Consider the following 16,211-nt stretch of genomic DNA (forward strand, 5'->3'; position numbering starts at 1 on the left):
AAGGACCCCGAGGTCCCTCTGCACCGTCGCCTGCTGCAGTTTTTCTCCACGTAAGTAATAATCCTTCCTACCATTATTCCTACCAAAGTGGACCACCTCGCACTTGCCAACATTAAATTCCATTTGCCATTTCCTGGCCCATTCGCCCAGCCTATCTAGATCCTTCTGTAGACTCTCCCCACCCTCCGCACAATTTGCCTTTCCACCAATCTTGATATGCAGGTACAGCATGTAACCAAGAAGGCCAATGGACCACTATCCTTTATTACCAGCGGATTTCTTAGAAATTTCATTTATGGGACATGGGCGTTGCTGGCTGGCCAGCATTTATTGCCCATCACTAGTTGCCCAAGGACATTTGAGAGTCAACCACATTGTTGTGTCTCTGGAGTCACATGTAGCCAGATCAAGTAAGAATGGCAGATTTCCTTCTCTAAAGGGAATTGGTGAACCAGGTGGCATTTTCCTCAACAATTAACAATGGTCATCAGTAGATTCTTCTTTTCATTGAATTCAAATTCCACTATTGCTGTTGCGGGATTCGAACCTAGGTCCCAGGATATTAGTTGAGTTTCTGGGTTAGCAGTCCAGCCATAATACCATTAGGCCATCAAGCACTGAAGTTTTCTGGGTGGCACTGTGACACAGTGGTTAGCACTGCTGCCTCTCAGCCCAAAGACCCAGGTTCGATTCCCAGCTTAGGTCACTGTCATTGCAGAGTCTGCACATTCTGCCTGTGTCTGCGAGGTTTCCTCTGGATTCCTCCCACAGTCCAAAGATGTGTGGGTTACGTGGGTTGGCTGTGCTAATTTCTCCCTCAGTATCAGGGGAACTAGCAGGATAAATATATGGGGGTTATGGGGATAGGGCTTTGGTGGAATTGTTAGTGGCACAGGCTTGATGTGCCGAATAGATAGTGTAGGGATTCTATGATCGCTTTTTTATTGAACATAAAAGTAAATAGATATGTTTTCCTTCAGACAGACAGGATATTGGTGAGACCACAGCCATGATTTCCCCAAAAAAGCAATTTTCCAAAGTGCTGCTGTCAGCAGGAAAAATGGTGTGTTTGCCATTGTCCTGGCAGCACTAACCAGGTGGGATTCAACCAACCTTTGGTTGAAAATAAACCTCCCAGTTGAAACATGCTGGTCAGCCAGCTTTACAGAGATCGTTTTTACGGGTCACTCTGATCTCAGAGTGCTTCTCTCCTCCCCCATGGACATGGCTATCCCCCCTGCTGACAAGGAGAGCATTCCAGCCCTTCACTACAGAGAGCCAACATCCCTTTCCGCCACTAAATTTTCGAGTCATCCCCACACCATGCAGGCATGAGGGTGACCCTACCTCCACCCCAACCATGACAAAGGTCTCACCCCCACCAACCCCCCAGAAGAGCACTCACCCCCACAAGCCCTCAGTCAGAGGCCTAGCCCCCACCTATCCCCAGTCAGAGGTCCCACCCCACAAGCCCCCAGTCAGAGGCTTCACTCTCACAATGCCCCATTAGTGGTCTTACTCCCACCCAAAAGAGAGAGACTCTAATATGGGGACAACAAAAGCCCTGCCCCTTGAGGTGGCACTCCCTTTGATTTAATTTTTTTGTCTTTTTGATTTAGTGTCACATGTATTAGTATACAGTGAAAAGTATTGTTTCATGCACGCTATACAGACAAAGCATACCATACGTAGAGCACATAGGGGAGAAAGAAAGAAGAGGTGCAGAATATAGTGTTACAGTCATAGCTAAGGTGTAGAGAAAATCAGTTTAATATATGATAGGATCATTCAAAAGTCAAAAGCAGGGAAGAAGCTGTTCTTGAATCGGTTGGTACATGATCGCAGACTTTTGTATCATTTTCTTGACAAAAGAAGGTGGAAGAGAGTATGGGTGGGACTTTCCAGACATGCTTGCCCAAGACGGAAAATCCTGTTAAAGATCAATGGACCTTTACAGGTCTATGTCTCGCTCGCTACGATTCCTGTGATGGACAGAACAGGAAAATTCTGCCCTAGGTCTGGGGTGCATCAAGTCCTTAATTATGTTGGCTGCTTTCCCAAGGCAGTGGGAAGTACCTGACACTGCCAGGATGGCAGGGGGCAGTGCCAACTTGGGAGTGACACTCTGGCCGGAGTGGCTAAGTCTACCTGATCTCTCTATCATAGAACATAGAACACTACAGCACAAACAGGCCCTTCGGCCCACAAGTTGCGCCGATCACATCATCACCTACCAACCTACAGACCTATCTATAACCCTCAATCTCATTAAACCCCATATACTCATCCAGAAGTCTTTTAAAAGACCCCAGCGAGTTCGCCTCCACCACCACTGACGGCAGCCGATTCCATTCACTCACCACCCTCTGAGTGAAAAACTTACCCCTAACATCACTTCTGAACCTCCCTCCCCGCACCTTAAATCTGTGTCCTCTCATAGCGACCATTTCAACCCGGGGAAATAGCCTCTGAGAGTCCACCCTATCTATTCCTCTCAACATTTTGTAAACTTCTATCAGGTCGCCTCTCAACCTTCGTCTCTCCAGGGAAAAGAGTCCCAGCTCCCTCAACCTAACTTCATAAGGCATGCCTCCCAGTCCAGGCAACATCCTTGTAAATCTCCTCTGCACCCTTTCAATAGCTTCTACATCTTTCCTATAGTGAGGCGACCAGAACTGCGCACAATACTCCAAATGAGGCCTGACAAGGGTCTTATAAAGTTCCAGCATTACCTCCCGACTCCTAAACTCAATCCCTCGATTAATGAAGGCCAGTACACCATACTGGCCTTACCATACTCTCTATCCCCAAGCATTCCTCAAAACCTCTAGTTACCAAGCTAGCCTGAGCCATTTAGGTCCCATCTGATAGGACCTTTTCCATATAGATCCATCTCTGTGATAGAGCAGGTTGATCTCATCATCAACCTCCAAATATACCCTGAATTCTTTCCAGCTTTGTAATGCTCTCTTATCATCTATTTTCTATTCTAATAGTAGCTACAAACAGCCCTCAATCACTCCCGTCTTTTTGCCAAGAAGGCTTTCCATTTCCTCTGCTACACTGTCACCCTGTCAGGCTGAAGCCTGTTTTCTGTTGTTGAGACCTCTTTGGACTACTGGAGATTCTTTCTACCATGTGATCTTTTCCTCCTATATGTATCTCCGAAGTCAGTGCTCGAACTTGAGCTACATTTTACTATTCTCCACTCTTGTGCTTCCTATTGCCAATCTCACCTCATTCCTCATCTTGGGCATTTAGAAAATTTTTGTATTTGCCCAAATACTTACCTTCTCATACCACTATCGTGGCCTCCCTTCACTTGTCTGATCCTGCTTGCCAGTACACCACCAGGAACCTACTTGAGATTACTTTTTCATGTTCTTTCTGATCAATTCGCATATCAGATTTCTTGAGCTCTCAATTCCTGTCCCACTGGCTCCAAATTGTGGAACTCATAGGGATGTGAAGTACAGGATGCTTCATTATCGTCACCATCACTCATGTTCTCAGAGTCTGAAGGTTCATAACTCACCCTGATTATTTGCGAAGAGTGTGCTTTTATAGACTGATTCCCATGTATTATTAGAGTTTTTCTGTCACGTCCAATAATTTTTTCTAGACCCCCATTCCTTGCGTCCTTCTCTCTTATAATGAAAGGGTTCATCATAACAGAAATCTCCCCTAGGTAGTCTTGTATGATGTCTCAAAGCTCTCCCAATTTTTTCTGATGCTTCAGCTTTGTTAAATGTTAGAACTACTAGTTGTACCTTCTCATGCTGGAGGATCATCATATATTACTGAAAGCAATTTTGGATTCTGGTTGTACGATTCTGGATTCTGGATTATGGACTATACTCCCTAATAATCTGCAAGGAATTTTTTGTATGTATTGCTCTTGCCAGTGTTATTTCAAACTCGCAATTTGACTGATCTTGTAATTTGTGTAACATTTCACTAATTATGACATGGCTTCTTTCCGATAAGCCATTGCTGAATGGACTTTCTGTAGCAGTGTGAATGACTATAATATTTAAGGACTCACACATGTCCCTAAACTCTTCATTCACAATTTCACCTCCGTTATCTGTTATGAATTCTACTGGTGACTCAAGGCCTGAGCTGACCTTCTTTCCCATTTCTTTATCCACTATTTTCCATCTGTCTGTGTTGCTTACTATAATAGCTATGCTGAAATTGGTTGACATAGCTACAAAATATAACAGATGACGACTCCAATCCTTGTCCTACAGCTCTAGGACCATGGCTATTGTTGCAAAGTTGTATAGAGTAATTGTAGATTGGTGGCTGTAAAATTGTAAAATGCTCAGAAGAAAGCATTGCTTGGTTTCTTTAAAAAGATGGTGCTTTTTCTGTGCTTAAAGAGTTAAAAAATACAAGTACACAGAGAGCCCAAACTGAAACATTTGTATCGAAAGGCCAACAAGCAGTGTTACCAAGACAACACGCTTCTGAATTTTTTGAATTCAGCCAATCAATTTGAATCAGACACTTAGATACCAAGAACCTATTAAATTTAAATCTGATGGTTTTGACAACCTAGGTCCAATCCTATTGTGGAGAATATTGATATATCATCACACATATAAAATTAGGGGGGCAGTGGGACAAAAGGAGAGCAACTGCCACCTGCCACAGCTCTTAGCTCAAAGCACCATCTAGATAGCAAAGGTACCAAAGAAAATAGGCCTAAAGGCTTTGTGCCTTAATGTGCAGAGCATTCACAATACAGTGGATGAATTAATTCTGCAAATAGATGTAAGCGTGTATGATATAGTCGGGATTACAGAGTCATGGCTGCTGGGTGACCAGGGGCAGGAACTGATCATCCAAAAGTATTCCGTACTTGCTGCTGCCATTGTCTCCAAGTGTAAGCACCTTCATCCCAGTCAAACAATCTGGCTCACCTTCATCACTGAATTGTTACGTTGCAGAAGGAGAGTATTTGGCCCATTGTGTCTGCTTTGGCTCTTTAAGTGACCAATATGACTTAGTGCCAGTCCTCTGCCTTTTCCCTGTACCCCTGCGCATTGTTTCTATTCAAATAATCATCTAATGTCCTCTTGAATGTCTCTATTTGAATCTGCCTCACCATACTTCCAGGCAGTGCATTCCAGATCCAAACCACTTGCTGTGTGAAAGTGTACTTTCTCACATCACATTTGTTTCTTTCGTTAATCACTTTAAATCTGCGCCCTGTTGTTTATCTCTAACAATCAAATCGCCCAGTTTTGTTGTCAGACAGACTTCAGAGCAGGTCACATGATCCCCTTCACTTTAGTTTAGTTAAAGACATGTGCCAAAAACCCTGACCTCGTCCATGGTTGGGATTCTCCAGTGCCACTGCAGTGAATGTAGCTTTGACTTAGTGTCAAATTCTCCATTCTCGTTGACAGCAGTGTGGGAATGGACGAGATCGGAGATTCCCACCCATAATCTCAAAACATAAACCTCAGAATTGTAACAAAGAAAAAAGGAGAAAATCATAGAAACCCTACAGTGCAGAAAGAGGCCATTCAGTCTATTGAGTCTGCACCAACCACAATCCCACCCAGGCCCTACCCCCATATCCCTACATATTTTGCCCACTTAGCCCTCTAACCTATGCATCTCAGGGCACTATGGGGCAATTTTAGCATGGCCAATCAGCCTAACCTGCACATCTTTGGACTGTGGGAGGAAACCGGAGCACCCAGAGGAAACCCACACAGACATGGGGAGAATGTGCAAGCTCCACACAGACAGTGCCCGAGGCTGGAATTGAACCCAGGTCCCTGGAGCTGTGAAGCAGCAGTGCTAATCACTGTGCTACCGTGCCGCCCAGATGCAATGAGATCTTCCCTGTAATCTATGAATAGCCCTGTCAAAAGAGAAAGGGAAGGATTAATAGTGCTGATGGAAAGAAATGAGGAATGTGATGGGGAATTTTACCTCAACAATCTTGGTGACTTTGGTAAATGTATATTGGCACTGCAGTCAGGTCCTGGTGAAAAGGATGATCGCAGACTGATGTAGTGCTATGTCTCAAGCGTATTTACTGAATTGCTTGGATACGTATTGCTTCACAGACAATATGTTGCCTAGCGATTTCTTTTTTCCTCATTGCCTCTTTCTCCTCCTTCAAGGTGCTACTTGAACTTACCTCTTTTATCAAGCTTTTGATCACCTGTCCGAATAGTGCCATATCTGGCTCAAATTTTGTGTGATATCAGTTTTGTGAAGTCTTTGGACATTATATGATATTAAAGGCACTATAATTGCAAGTGTAATCCCTTCAAGGATTGAGGGAATGTTTCACTATTGGAGCTGTTTTTTACAGCACAATATATCTGCCTCACCCCTCCTAAGAACATAAGAACATAAGAAATAGGAGCAGGAGTAGGCCATCTAGCCCTTCAAGCCTGCCCCGCCATTCAATAAGATCATGGCTGATCTGTCGTGGCTCAGTTCCACATTCCCGCCCTCTCCCCATAACCCTTAATCCCCTTGCCTATCAAAAATCTATCAACCCGCATCTTAAATATATTTAGCGAGGCAGCCTCCACCACTTCAACAGGCAGAGAATTCCAGAGATTCACCACCCTTTGAGTGAAGAAGTTCCTCCTCAACTCCGTTCTAAACCGCCCCCCCCCCTTTATCTTGAGGCTGTGCCCTCTAGTCCTACTGTCCTTTCTGAGCGGGAAGAGCCTCTCCACCTCTATCCTATCCATCCCATTCATCATCTTATATGTGTCAATGAGATCTCCCCTCATTCTTCTAAACTTTAACGAGTACAAGCCTAATCTATTCAGCCTCTCCTCATAGTTCAACCCCCTCAACTCCGGTATCAGCCTAGTAAACCTCCTCTGCACTCCCTCCAAGGCCAAAATATCCTTGCGTAAGTGTGGCGACCAAAACTGCACACAGCACTCCAGCTGCGGCCTCACCAGTGCCCTGTACAGTTGCAGCAAGACCTCCCTACTTTTAAATTCAATCCTCCTCGCTATGAAGGCCAGCATCCCATTTCCTCAGTTGGACATAGAAGATTCATAGCACTACTTTAAAAAAGAGCAAGGAGGTTGTCCCTGGTGTCCTGGGCCAATATTTATCCCTGTATTAATATAACTAGAACACAGATTATCTGGTTATTATTTATCTTACTGTTCAGGAGAAATTGTTGAGTGGAAACTGGCTGCCTCATTTCCAATATTTCAACAGTGACTATATTTCAAAAGTAGTTGTGAAGTGCTTTGGGAGTTTCTAAAGTTGTGAAAGGTCCTACCAGATGCAAGTCTTTCTTTTAAGAATAGTTCTACGCTCCGTACAGGACTAAGCATGTTACTAACCACAAATGCATTTAGAATACAGAATTTGTGTCACAAATGATCTGATGATGCAACAGCATACATTGACTTATGATTTTCTCAGTTGCAACTTAAGACTACAAAATGTTTAAGAATCATTTTAACTCATTTATCTATTTTGATGATATATTTCAGTACTGAAATTGAACTTGTATTTTTCTAACAGAGGGAAATGCCACTTGCAAATGCTGTATTCTGGACTGCACGAAAAGGAAACGTGACTCTCTTGAGGCTGCTTTTAAACAGTGGTCGAATGGATGCAGACTGCAGAGATAGTGTATGGTCAATGAATGCATGTCAATCAACAGCAAGTGTATCCCCTTTCCCATAATTCATTGTGGTAGGGGTTACAGCAAAGCTTTCATATCTGTATTTTGTTAACTGCATGCATTGTCTGCTAACTCTATTTGCTTCATGGGTGATTTCAATAAATATTCCAACCTCCCACTCAACTCTTGATGATCATTAATATTTTCTTATTGGCAGCTTGGGACCACTGCTCTGATGGTGGCTTCATACTGCAATCATAAGAATTGTGTTCGGGAACTGATCCTGCAAGGAGCAGACATCAATATCCAAAGAGAGGTAATGCGTAGCAAGTGTTACTGTAATGACTGTATGTGAACTGGAAACTATTCACGCAGGAACACAGTGTGCTGGATGGAGTAGGTTTCCAATTATAAGTAATTGTTTTGGTGGGTTCAAAAGGAGAAGATTAAGAACTGGCATAAATAAAAGTCTTCAAAACTATGAAGAGGTTTCAGTAGGGTATGATGTCGAGTATATGTTTCCAATTATTTATTTCTGGGGTGAATCAGAACTGCAGGCTGTCAATTTAAGGTAGTCACTAATAATTACATCTCTGAATTCCTTACTATTAACAGCCTGCGGGCTACCATTGACCAAGAACTGAATTAGACCAGTGATACAAGTACTGTGGCTACAAGAGCAGGTCAAAGAGGACATCCTGCAGAAAGTAACTCACCTCCCAACTCCTCAAAGCTTGTCCACCAAGGCCCAAGTAGTGGAATTCTCTCCATTTGTTGGGATGAATGCAACTCCAATAACACTTGAAAAGCTCGACATCATCCATAAGTCCATAAGATATAGGAGTAGAATTAGGCCATTCAGCCCATCTGCTCTGCCATTCAATCATGGCTAATATGATTCTCATCTCCATTCTCCTGACTTCCCTCCGTAATCCTTGATCCCCTTATTGAACAAGAACCTATCTATTTCTGCCTTAAACCACTCAATGATCTGGTCTACACAGCCATAGAGTCATAGAGGTTCATAGTATGGAAACAGGCCTTTTGGCCCAACTTGTCCATGCTGCCCCTAAGCTAGTCCCAATTACCCATGTTTGGCCTATATATCTCTATACCCACCTTACCCACATAACTGGAATTGTACCTGCCTCTACTACTACCTCTGGCAGCTTGTTCCAGACATTCATCACCCTGTGTGCCAAAAAATTGCACCTCTGGACTCTTTTGTATCTCTCCCCTTTCACTTTAAACCTATGTGCTCTAGTTTTAAACTCCCCTATCTTTGGGAAAAGGTATTGACTATCTAGCTGATCGATGCCCCTCATTATTGTATAGACCTCCATAAGATCACCCCTAAGCCTCTTATGCTCCAGAGAAAAAAGCCCCAGTTTTTCCAGCCTCTCCTTATAACTCAAATCATCAAATCCTGGTAGCATCCTGGTAAATCTTTTCTAAACTCTTTCTAGTTTAATAATATACTTTTGATAATAGGGTGACCAGAACTGTACACAGTATTCCAAATGTGGCCTTATCAATGTCTTGTACAACTTCAACAAGACGTCCCAACTCCTGTATTCAATGTTTTGACCAATGAAACCAAACATGCTGAATGCCTTCTTCACCACTCTATCCATCTGTGACTCCACTTTCAAGGAGTTAAAAATCTGTACCCCTAGATTTCTTTGTTCTGTAACTCTTCCCAACGCTCTACCATTAACTAAGTAAGTCCTGCCCATGTTCGATTGACCAAAATATATCACCTTGCATTTATCTAAATTAAACTCCATCTGCCATTCGTCAGCCCACTGGCCCAATTGATCAAGATCCCATTGTAATCCTAGAAAACCTTCTTCACTGTCCACTATGCCACCAATCTTGGTGTCATCTGCAAACTTCCTCACCATGCCTCCTAAATTCTCATCCAAATCATTACTATAAATGACAAACAACATTGGACTCAGCACCGATCCCTGAGGCACACCACTGGTCACAGGCCTCCAGTTTGAAAAATAACTCTCTACAACGAACTTCTGTCTTTTGTCAAGAAGCCAATTTTGTATCCATTTGGCTACCTCACCCTGGATCCCATGAAATTTAACCTTATGCAACAACCTACCATGTGGTACCTTGTCAAAGACTGCAACCTACCAAGTTGTATTTTGTCAAAGGCCCTCTGTGGCAATGAGTTATACAGATTCACCACCCTCTGGCTGAATAAACTTCTCCTTATCTAAGTTTTAAAGGAACAGGGGTAAGTTTTTCACTCAGAGGGTGGTGAGTGACTGGAATCGGCTGCCATCGGTGGTGGTAGAGGCGAACTCGCTGGGGTCTTTTAAAAGACTTCTGGATGAGTACATGGGATTTAATGGGATTGGAAGTTATAGATAGTTCTATGGCCTGGTAGGTATGGATATGATCGGCGCAACTTGTGGGCTGAAGGGCCTGTTTGTGCTGTAGTGTTCTAAGTTCTATCTCTTCACTCTGAGGTTGTGCCCTCAAGTTCTAGTCTCTCCCAGTGGTGGAAACATCCTCTCCATGTACACTCTATCTAGGCCTCTCAATATTCTGTAAGTTTTAATTAAATCCCTCCTCATCCTTGAGTGTAGACCCAGACTCTTCACCCTCACTAACTCTACATTCTGCACTCTCGTTTCTTTCTCTATAAACAGTATGTTTTGTCTGTACGGCACACAAGAAACAATACTTTTCACTGTCTGTTAATACATGTGACAATAATAAATCAAATCAAATCAAAGACTCCTTAACCGTTCATAGAACATAGAACATTACAGCGCAGTCAAGCGAGGGGCATGCACACGGCGGGTTGTGCGTGGGCTGCTCTTGGAAGTCCAGGAGTGGCCTAGTACTTCGTGTCGGTGTGTGTGCTTGATCCTGGACCGATAGACGGGCTCCACAACAGCTCAGTGACTAGCACTGCTAGCTGTGCAGATACATGGATTTGGGCCTGTGTCTGTGGGAGTTTGCGCATTCTCCCTGTGGTTGCGTGGGTTTCCTCCGGGCGCTCCGGTTTCCTCCCACACCCCAAAGATGTGCTCTTAGGCTAATTGGTTTCCACCAAATTGACACTATTTCTTCCCTGAATCTGACTGAGTAGGGTCCCATTCGTAGACATGCAGGGTAGAATAGGTGTAGGGCGATGCGGCGGCGCGGGCTCGTTGGGCCGAAGGGCCTGTTTCCCGTGCTGGGTTGTTCTTTGTTCTTTGTTCTTTTCTCAATGTTGCGCTGACAAGTGGAACCAATCTAATGACCCTCTAACCTAAACTATTCCAATATTATGTCAAACCCTTCATTCCTGGGATCATTCTTGTGAATCTCTTCTGGATCCCCTCCAAAGCCAGCGTATCCTTCCTTAGATATGGGCCCTAAACTGCTCGCAATATTCCAAATGGGGTCTGACCAGAGCCTTATACAGCCTCAGCAGTACATCCAGAACAAAGCAGCCTGCTTGATTAGCATTTCAACTACCACCATCAACATTCACAGTCTCCACCATCAACGCACAGTGTACCATTCACTAGATGCACTGCAGCAACTCACTGAGGCTCTTTTAACAGTACTGTCCAAACCCTTGACTCTATCACCTCGAAGGACAAGGTAGCAGATGCGTGGGAACAGCCCCACCTGCGTGTTCCTCTCCAAGCCACTCATGGCCTTAACATGGAAATACATTGCAATTCCTTCAATGTCGCTGGTCAAAAACCTGGAACTCCTTCTGTAACAACACTATACCACGTGTTTTGGTTTGCTTCAAGAAGACAACTCACCTCCACCTTCTCAAGGGGAATTACGAATGGGGCCTAAATGCTGGACTAGCCAATGATGACTGGATATAAAAAAAAATCTAGAAGAGAATAGAAGGTTATGTTGATAGCGTGAGATGAAGCAAGAAGTAAGAGGCTTGAGTGAAGCATAAATACTGGCACAGACCCATTGGGCTAAACAATATGTTTCATGCTGTAAATTATATTCTATGAGTCAAAACTCCCTTTTTTGTTTTTCCTACTTGCTTTTCTGAAATGGGGAATTTCTTCTGGAGTTCATCTGGTTGGCCAGTATAACTTTCATGGAGGATTGACACAAACTCTAGCTAGTGTCAACATGGGCCTTCTGCCAAAATCATAGCGACCAACTGGGGGAAAAAATGCCACAAGCAGATTCTCTGCAATATGGCATGAACAAAGTTAGAAGAAAATATCTGTCAGTGTGGAGAAAGAAACATTAATGGAAGGATTAGGGTGAATAACAATTCAAATTCAATTAAGTCATTACAATTAACATAATTAAAGCCTTATAAAAGATTGCGAGCAGTAGAGTCAGAATCATAGCAGTAGCTGCTTTTTGCTGAATGAATTAATGCTCTTTCTTTTTCCAGTCAGGTTCTACAGCACTATACTTTGCTGCCCAACAAGGAAATGATGCAATTGTGAAATTTCTTTTGGAGTATGGGGCTTCCACTGAACTAGCAACTAAAGTAAGAACTAAATATTGTAGTCAGACGCGTTGGGCGAGTAGTATTATCATTTGACAATTAATCCAGAAACTCAGTTAATGTGGGACCCAGCCGTTATTGGCCAGCATTTATTTGATTTGATTTGATTTATTATTGTCACATGTTTTAGCATACAGTGACAAGTATTGTTTCTTGCATGCTTTACAGACAAAGCATGCTATTCATAGAGAAGGAAACGAGAAAGTGCAGAATATAGTCTATCAGTCACAGCTAGAGTGCAGAGAGAGATCAACTTAATGTGAGGTAAGTCCATTCAAAAGTCTGATGGCAGCTGGGAAGATTGTTCTTGCTGTGGCTCTGGAGTCAGATATAGGCCAGCCCAGGTAAGGCCAGATTTTCTTTCCTGAAGGATATTAGTGAACCACATGAGTTTTTACAACAGTCAACAATAGCGTCATGATCATCAGTAGATTCTTAATTCCAGATTTTTTTTTTATTGAATTCAAAATCCATCATCTACCATGGCGGGATTCAAACCCAGGTCCCCAGAACGTTAGCTGAGTTTCCTGATTAATAGACTAGCGATAATACCACTAGGCTATCACTTCCCCTTAGCTTTGTTCTAAGTCGTGATTGTTATCCTGTGATCCGTAGTAGACATCGTCAGGGCCAGTTCATGTTGACAATTATACCAATAGTAATCATGTAGCTTATTCTCTCTCATTGTCAAAGCTTACACATGAAGAAAGAACAAGATTCTGAAACATAACCAGTGCATGTGGAAACTGGATTCTACTAAGAAATAAGTCTTCAGGAAATAAAAGCAGGTGTGAAAATTGAAGATAAAGTAAATTTTCCTTGTATTCTTCCTGCACAGGATGGTGCTACTCCCCTATCAATTGCCAGTCAGTATGGGCATATCAATGTGGTGGAGACCTTACTCAACAGACAGTGCAATGTTAACATTCAACTGAAGGTAAGAACTTGGTATGATTGAGGGATGCTACCATTTCAGTTTTAAAAATGGTACCTGAGTCCTTTTTATGTTTCCTTGTTAGCTCGGTCAGTATATACTACCCCTCCTTAATTGCCCTGGAGAAGGTGTTGGTGAACTACCTACTTGAACCACCTGAAGTCCATCGGGTTTATTTGATTTGATTTATTATTGTCACATGTATTAGTACACAGTGAAAAGTATTGTTTCTTGCACGCTATACAGACAAAGTATACTATTCTTAGAGAAGGAAAGGAGAAAGTGCAGAATATAATGTTACAGTCATAGCTAAAGTGTAGAGAAACTTAATGCAAAGTAGGTCCATTCAAAAGTCCGGTGGCAGCTTGGGTTGACAAGTGACATTCACGCCACACAACTGCCAGACAATGACCATCTCCAATAACAGAGGATCGAACAATCAACTCTTGGTAGTTTGAGGATAAGGGGTAAAACTTTTAGAACTAAGGTGAGGAGAAATGTCTTCATCCAGAAGATGGTGAATGTATGAAATTCCCGACCACAGAAAGTAGTTGAGGCCAAAACATTGTCTGATGCCGGAGTTGAGGGGGTTGAGCTATGAGGAGAGGCTGAATAAACTAGGCTTGTACTCGTTAGAGTTTAGAAGAATGAGGGGAGATCTCATTGACACATATAAGACGATGAATGGGATGGATAGGATAGAGGTGGACAGACTCTTCCCGCTCAGAAAGGACAGTAGGACTAGGGGGCACAGCCTCAAGATAAAGGGGGGGCAGTTTAGAACGGAGCTGAGGAGGAACTTCTTCACTCAAAGGGTGGTGAATCTCTGGAATTCTCTGCCCGTTGAAGTGGTGGAGGCTGCCTCGCTAAATATTTTTAAGACGCGGGTTGATGGGTTTTTGATAAGCAAGGGGATTAAGGGTTATGGGGAGAGGGCGGGAAAGTGGAACTGAGCCACGACAGATCAGCCATGATCTTATTGAATGGCGGGGCAGGCTCAAAGGGCTAGATGGCCTACTCCTGTTCCTATTTCTTATGTTCTTATGTTCATTGCTCTTGGGGCTAACAGGATCAAGGGATATGGGGAGAAGGGCGGGGGGGAAATTGAATTCAATCATCAGCCATGATCAAAATGAATGATGAGCAGGTATGAAGGGCCAAATGGCCTACTCCTGTTTCTAGTTTCTATGTTGGCATTACCATCGTTTAATTCCCCAGTATCAACATCCTGGGGTTACCATTGATGAGAAACTGAATTGGACTAGCCATATAAATACTGTAGCTACAAGAACAGGTCAGAGGCTAAGAATCCTGCATCGAGTAACTCACCTCCTGACTCCCCAAAGCCTGTATACCATCTACAAGGCACAAATCAGGAGTGTGATGTAATACTGTCCACTTGCCCAGATGAGTGCAGCTCCAACAGCACTCAAGGGCAAAGCAGCCCACTTTATTATTACCCCTTACACAACCATTCAATGCCTTCATCATAGACAAATATTGACACTAAATGTATGTACCATCTACAAGATGCACGCAGGATCTCACCAAGGTTCCTTAGGCAGCACCTTTCAAACCCATGACCATTGCCATCTAGAAGGACAAGGGCAGCAGATACCTGGGAACACCACCATCTGCAAGTCCCCCTCCAAGCCACTCACCATTCTGACTTTGAAATATATTGGCCTTTCCATTACAGACACTGGGTCAAAATCCTGGAATTCTCTCTGCAGCAATACTGTGGGTATATCTACACTGCGGAATGCAACTTAGGGACGGGAAATAAATCCTGGCCTAGCCAGCAATGCCCACATCCCATAGTTGATTTTTTAAAAAAATTTGGTCTGTAGCCCTGCAGGTTCAGCACTTTAGGTGCATATCCAGGCACCTTTTTAAATAAATTAAATATTTCTATCTTGACTACCCTTTAAGGCAATGATTTCTGGTCCCTTACAACCCTCTTGGTGTAAACCTTTTTTCCTCATCTCCTCTCTTATCTTTCCAACAGTCACTTAAATTCATGCTGCCTAGTCACTCACACCTCTACTAAAGTAAATTGGGCCTTCTGTCCAGGCCCTCACTATTTTGTACATATCCATTAAATTTCATTTCAGCCTCCCCTGTTACAAGGAGAATAACCCCAGTCTATTCAATTTTTCCTAATAGCTGCAATTTTCCAGTCCTGGCAACACCCTTGTAAATCTCCTCTGTAACCTGTCCAGTGCATTTACATTCTCTATGCAATGAGGTGACCAGAACTGCATGCAGTTTGTGGCCTACCTAATGTTTTATATTGTTTCAGCATAGCCTCCCTGCTGTTATATTCTATACCTCTGTGTGGTGTATGGGGTGTCAGGGAGGGGTAGTACCTCTGGTGGGGGAACATGTCGAGTCCTTTTCAGGGTGGTTTGTCCACCTTTGTCCCCACCTGGCACTCAGCATTCACATGTGGCTTCCCATAGCTGTTTGCATTCGACAGCGGCGGCCACACCCTGGGCAACGGCTTCGATAAGCCGGCTAAACCAGGTGAGGGTACCCAACAGGTCTCAACCCTTGGTGAGATAGGGAGATGTCTATCCCAGCATGTGAAGACAGACTACGGTGGATTGAGTGGATGAGACCAATGGAAGGTCAAATGGTGATTTCAATGCAAGAGTAGGGTGTGACTCTGCAGTCTGGCAGGGAGTCACTAGGAGGCATGCAGTGAGCAAGTGTAACAGTAACGGCCTACTCTTAATGAAGACCTGTATAGCACACGACCTCCTCATTACCAACACAACCTTCCATCTGCCTACCTGTAACAAGACCTCCTGGATGCACCCCCACCCAAAGCATTGGCATCTTATCGACTATGTCATTGAACATAAGAAGAACATAAGAACATAAGAAATAGGAGCAGGAGTAGGCCATCCAGCCCTTCGAGCCTGCCCCGCCATTCAATAAGATCATGGCTGATCTGTCGCTGCTCAGTTCCACTTTCCCGCCCTCTCCCCATAACCCTTGATCCCCTCTCTTATCAAAAACCCATCAACCCGCGTCTTAAAAATATTTAGCGAGGCAGCCTCCACCACTTCAACGGGCAGAGAATTCCAGAGATTCACCACCCTTTGAGTGAAGAAGTTCCTCCTCAACTC

The 16,211-nt window shown here is 43.6% G+C and overlaps 1 protein-coding gene across 1 annotated transcript in view; it reads left to right on the plus strand.

The window, feature by feature from the left end:
- Positions 1-16,211, plus strand: part of ankrd29 (ankyrin repeat domain 29) — an 87,356-nt gene that overhangs the window by 11,282 nt on the left and 59,863 nt on the right. The window contains exons 3-6 of the mRNA XM_080194757.1: positions 7,531-7,641; positions 7,851-7,949; positions 12,027-12,125; positions 12,982-13,080. Coding sequence (XP_080050883.1) covers positions 7,531-7,641; positions 7,851-7,949; positions 12,027-12,125; positions 12,982-13,080 — 408 coding nt within the window. The remainder of the gene's footprint in view (positions 1-7,530; positions 7,642-7,850; positions 7,950-12,026; positions 12,126-12,981; positions 13,081-16,211) is intronic.

The sequence above is a fragment of the Carcharhinus amblyrhynchos genome, chromosome 8, assembly GCF_965287045.1.
Source record: "Carcharhinus amblyrhynchos chromosome 8, sCarAmb.v2.hapA, whole genome shotgun sequence".
Classification (NCBI taxonomy): Eukaryota; Metazoa; Chordata; class Chondrichthyes; order Carcharhiniformes; family Carcharhinidae; genus Carcharhinus; species Carcharhinus amblyrhynchos.